Here is a 6,000-nt window from a genome sequence, read left to right on the forward strand (position 1 = left end):
ATAGCAGACCTATATGTGGGACACACTGAAGCAAGGGAATGGAATCTATCAAGTTCAAAGCAATGTATTCCTATCAATATGTGGATAACATATTTATGGTGTGGCCATATGTAATAAAAAAAATTGAATAATTTCTGGAATGTTCAAAAAGTCTGTCCCGCCTAATATATAATTCATGATGGAACTTGAAAAAATAGGACCAGCTACATTTCCTTGGCGCATTAGTGAATAGGTGACCAGATGTATCCCTGAATAACAGTGTGTGTAGAAAACCCCATGTACACTAACAAACGTCCCCATGCCACAAGCCATTGCACCCATCACAAAAAATTTGATGCTACATTTTCTGCTTCATAGACTTGAGCAAATTTGATGCTACATTTTCTGCTTCATAGACTTGAACAATTTCAGACACTGAGAGCATGCTCAAGGAATTACGCTGCCTAGAGTTCTGTAGAAATTGGTCATCAAATCAGCAGAATGAGCAGATGTGTGCAGTCAAAATCAAAAATACCTGAGAAAGATGTAGAGTTGGAGACAGAGGAAGAGAAACCAAGAATTGCTGTCTACCTTATGCTGGCCTAATATGCAGGAAGATTGGTAGACTCTTATGGGAACATGACAGCCAGTGTATTTCACTCTTGTCAACAAAGATAAAAGAGTTCTTTGAGATGTTAAAAATGATGTAACATCTTCCCTTTTTGTCTTTGATTTATTTGTAATATAGTTTTCATGTGTGATGGTAGACTAGTGCATAATGATCTCATTAGATAACAGGTGTCCTGATAGATTAAGGCTTTTCATAATAGTATTGTTTTTCCAGCCTGGACTTTCCATTGTTTGAAGGTAACAGAGATATTCACAAGTAAAACACTAGAAAGAAAAATGATCTGCATCACCCTTTAATGCATCTAACTTTGCCACAAAAAGCGGTGAAATATGCAGCTACAAAACCCTTTGACAGTCTACTCACAGAAATAAAATGCCTGATATATACCAGAAGTTTTTCCAATTCGATTACAGACATTTCTTCTTAACAATCCCAATAATATAGAGGAACTCTTGAGCAGAGGTAACTAGTCATTAAAAATCCTGTAAATGGTCAGCATGTACCCACATAAATTATTGTTTTATTTCGCTCTATATAAGTATTCCATGTTTGTTCTGTTGATGTTTTCTGCTCATAATGTTTAGAATGAATTTGATCTATAGAATCTACATTCACGTCTCCTATTATTGGAACTTGTTTGTTGATTATTTATCTAGAAGATTTGCTAAATGGCAGAAGAATTCATTTACAACACTAACTAATGATCTGCATGGGCCAACAAAGCTGTTTTTGCCTAGCTTTACTTTTCCTGCTGCTGGTTTGAAGACCATCTCCCCCCCCCCCCCTTTTTTTAAAAAAAAAAAAAACATACAATCTTGTGCATCTTTTGGTAGTATACAATCACAGCTTTCATTCTCATCCCATCTGGTAAGTCTTCACTGACCTGTGGTTCTGGGTGACTTTCCTGAAATCTACCTCTTTTCTTAGACTTCTCCAGTCCTTTTACTTCACCCCTCTTCCTTCCACTTCATCTCTTCTCCCTGAAGAAGGAGCCACTGGCTCTGAAAGCTTGCCTAATTATAACTTCCTTTTATGTGCATATTCTGCCACTGCTTGGTGATAGACTTTTTATCTCTCCAATTGAGTCTCTTTGGTATTTTTGATTTACTGTCTCCTACAAATTCATCAACTTTTTCTATTTTATTAGTGATGCACTGGACATTCTTGATCATTATTTTACATTTTGTGTCTTCTTTGGCGCTGTAATTGCTGTTTTTCCATCTTGTGTGGACACTGAAGGCTCCTTTACACTAAAAAAGGCACTTCAAGATTTGCGGTTGAGGAGTAAATGTATGTAATGTTTGTTGAAGTGCATCAGGTTTTAATGGTCCATTTTTTATTTTATTATTTTTGGTTCTTGTGTGGAAAAATTCATTAAATTTAATAGCCAATAATTTGAATCCAAAGTCATATTTGTCACAAGTACTGTTATAAGTGAGTTCAGTATCATTTTCCTTAGTGAGTTTATTTGTTTCTTGCTTAGAAATGCATTAAGTTGCCTTCATTCTGCTCTTGGAATTTAGTATTTCTTGTGTACAGTAGATATTTTTTTTACATTTTTTGATAACAGAGTGGAGATATTTGCAATTTCTTATAGTGCATCTTCAAATCTTAATTAGAGCTGGTCTCAGGCATTAAATAAACTTGTCTCTCTGTTGCACAAGATACTTTAGTCCAAGATGCTATGGAATTCCTGCATGTTTCGTAACAAATGTTTTCTTAGCTAAATACTAGTGCCACCTAGAAACACTTCAAAAACAAGGTACGAAAAAAGTGATGGTCACAGCAGACTTCAACTTAAACAAGTTATTTGAAAGCAATAATTCAACAAAATTATCACATTTCAAGCACCAGAAACTATGACAATTTCTTAAACTGTATTTTAGATGTATATTTTCCTTCTAGATCTTTGCAAAAGAAAGTAAACAGTAAACTTAAAGTGATTACACCAGGAATAAAAATCTCTAATACCAGAAAGAGACAACTCCACAAACAGTTAAAATCAAACAGAAATTATGATTTTGTAATGTATGTTAAATGCTAGAAAGATGTATTCAGGAAAGATGTAGTGGCAGCTAAACAAATGGCAAATAATACATTCATCCTCCAACATGGAAAAGACAAAAGCATTCTGTCCAGTTGTCTAGTCAGAATTAGGAGCTCAAGATAAAAGTCAAGTTATTCATAAACAGATCAACAGAAGGTGTAGGGAACTACTTCCCTGTCTCTCTTCAGCCAGTCTCTCTAAAGTCTCTGAAAATGTTGCGGGAAGATGACAATTTTTTAAAAAACTTGTTTGGATTCCAACAAGGAAAAATGCAGTAAATGAGTTCACTCAAATAATATGCTCCACATTAGATAAGTGTAAAAAGGTGGCAGGAATATTCTGAACTCAGACAAGAGCATTTTATTCAGTGAACCATTCATTACTTCTCCACAGATTGGAGATGTATCGAATCAGGGACACACATTTTCGGTAACTGAACTCTTCCTTAATAGATAGGAAACAAAGAGTACATAGTTGTAACCTCATATTAAAGCAACAACTTCCTAAGGAGACCCACAAGTTTGATACTGGGAGCCAAAATGTATGGATGCCTTTTCTACATAAACGACAAATTACTTGCTAGTGATGTTCACTTGGTTTTATTTGCTGATGATACATCACTTCTAATTGGAAATGAGGTGCCTGAAAGAATTCCATGAATGTTTTAAAAATACATTAGAAAAACTTCATTCCATCAAAATGGACTAAAATTAAACGTAACTAAAACCAAAATGATGCATTTGAAAAGCTAACACATTAGAATGGAGCAAAATAAAAAAAACTTCCAATGATCAGGATATCATACAATCATACCATGTAAAGTTTTTAGGCCTAAATCTTGATAAAAATTTAAACTGGGAAGTTCACTTAGAATACTTGGCAAACAAAATGAACAGCTTAGCATTTGCAGTGTGTATTTTGTCAGGTGTCACAAATATAGACTGAGCATAAACTGAGCTGTTTGGTTCAGTAATTAAAATATGACTCATATTTGCAATGGAAAAAGTTGAAATCCCCATACAGGCATCTACATTTACCATTTCTATAGTTTCCTTAAATTACTAGTGTAAATAATAGGACAATTGTGTAAATAACACAGTTGCTGAATTCCTTCTCATCCTCACCTCTGATGAGCTTAACATTCATGGGACATTAAATTCTGAACTCTCCCTCTCCATAAGAGGTAAGATATGTGAAATCATTTACAGTTATGTCATAATGAAACTTTCTAATTCTTGGAAACAAATCTGTGACTGAACTACATATTGGAACAAAGTATCATGGTGATTCAGGTACCTATTAACTTGAAGAAAAAAATGAACATTTTGCAAATATTATACAGATAATTACAGCCAAACACAGGTTTATGTGTTGACTGGGGGACTATTCATTTCTGGAAAATCATTGTAGACATGTTGATAAAAATTTTACATACCTTTTTATGATCATCAATGGTCTTAGCCCTCATTTCTCTTCTTGTTTTTGTTAAACGTAATAGAGCCCTACAGAAGAGTTCATTTAAAAATGGAGATTCCATGGGAACAGAAAAGACTAGTGGCTGATACTTTCTCTCCATCATTGCTTGGCCACCAATGCCAACTATCTTGCATAGTAATCGTAGGACATAATCACAAGTAACATAAAATGAATTTCCAACTTTATTTTCTGTTAACATGACTTGTGAAAAACTTTCAGGATATCTCTGTGAAAAAAACACCATGCAGCTTAGAGTCAGATGGCTCATATTGTTTGGTATTTGAAGCAATTTCTCAAGATTTTGTTTCTTTTTCATTCTTTTCTTTTTAAGTTTGTAGTCATTCCCCATAATACTGTTTTCTTTTTCAAAAGTTCTCTCTGAAATTGCCTGTATTTCCTGTATTGCACTAGAATCAGCACCATTCTGATCTACAGTTGAATGTAGTTCATGTACTAGTAGGTTTAGTATTAATTTCTGATAAGTATAAAGTTTCTTACCTAATGAAATGCTTACATTCCTCCCCAGCTTTAATACACTTGCATAAATAATGTGTCTGTATTCAGCAGCCATTATTTCAGTTATTCTGGCATCTTTTGAATTCTCTGCCAAAGCATTAAGTAAACCTACAGCATTCTCTTGCACTTCATCACTGTTATTATTCTGAATATGTCGAATCAAATGATCAACATTTAAGGATTTGTAAATCATTTCTCTTTTGTTTTTAAAGGCTTCCAGTCTCACTATTTTTTCTACAATGAGTAAAGCATCTGCAATTACTGATGATTTATACTGACTTTCTACAATAATCTTACACATCTTCTCAATAATCTTAATATCTAAAGTAGTTATTAACTGGAACTTAAGCACACAATAAAGACAATGAAGACAGTTGCATAAATACACCTCTTCAAGTGCATTATTAAGTAACAAACTGGTCAATACACTAAGACCATCTGCTTTCAAAAATGCTTTAGAAAATGTTGGGTCTGAAGAAAATGAAGCTAGCTTTTCAAAGTGCCATGATCTGGTTTCATCATCTGGATCTGAATCATAACCAATTTTACTTATAATAATTTTCACCATTTCCTCCGGAGAAAGAACAAGTTTTAAAATGTGTCCATTTTGTATCTTTGACCTATTGTCTTCTGTAATATATCTTCTTTGAATTTCATTCTTGTGATTACTTTCTTCAAGCTGAAAAGAATACTGTTTTGGATTACCAGGTATATTTCTCTCTCTGCATACACTACTGATAATGTTTTCAAGTGATTCTTGTTGATTGAGTTCATAAAGCACACTTTCTTCTCCAATAGTAATAGCAACTTTCACAATGTTTTTACTGCCCCTTTTTGCTAACACTTCCATTGTACAGTGAACATAAAACACACAGAAAAATACTGCTAAGTGACAATCCCCTTATCACAGGTGACACAATACGTATAAGTGTCTTATCATGTATACTCAATGGAGACAGATAAGTAAAAACACAGACAGATAAGGTCCAAACAGTTGTGCTTGAGCTTGTGTCTTAAACCAAGAAACAAATGTTCTGGTGTTCTGACTTAACCTGACTGTAATTTAAGGAAAATATATATACATCCCAAGTGACTTTGTTTTATATATCTTAGCTCAAAGTTGAATTTTTGGAATGTGGAATGTACAAGAAATACAATAGCAGACTGAAGTGGTTATAAGTGGCTCCTAGATACAGCATTAACAATTAATTATCTTTAATAGTAATTTTAATTTACTTTTTTAGTTACAGGTGGCAGTCCTTAATATGTCCAACAAATAAAATGAGACAATCTAATAAATATGAATATCAAATGAATAACCTACATTCATCACTATCTTAATAAAAGCAAT

General features: G+C 33.5%; 1 protein-coding gene across 1 annotated transcript in view; it reads right to left on the reverse strand.

The window, feature by feature from the left end:
* The window catches only part of LOC124619787 (engulfment and cell motility protein 1-like), a 64,002-nt gene extending 58,467 nt beyond the window's left edge, over positions 1-5,535 (reverse strand). The window contains exon 1 of the mRNA XM_047146378.1: positions 4,093-5,535. Coding sequence (XP_047002334.1) covers positions 4,093-5,499 — 1,407 coding nt within the window. The 5' untranslated portion in view covers positions 5,500-5,535. The remainder of the gene's footprint in view (positions 1-4,092) is intronic.
* Between the last annotated feature and the right edge of the window lie 465 nt (positions 5,536-6,000).

Source organism: Schistocerca americana, chromosome 6, assembly GCF_021461395.2.
Source record: "Schistocerca americana isolate TAMUIC-IGC-003095 chromosome 6, iqSchAmer2.1, whole genome shotgun sequence".
Classification (NCBI taxonomy): Eukaryota; Metazoa; Arthropoda; class Insecta; order Orthoptera; family Acrididae; genus Schistocerca; species Schistocerca americana.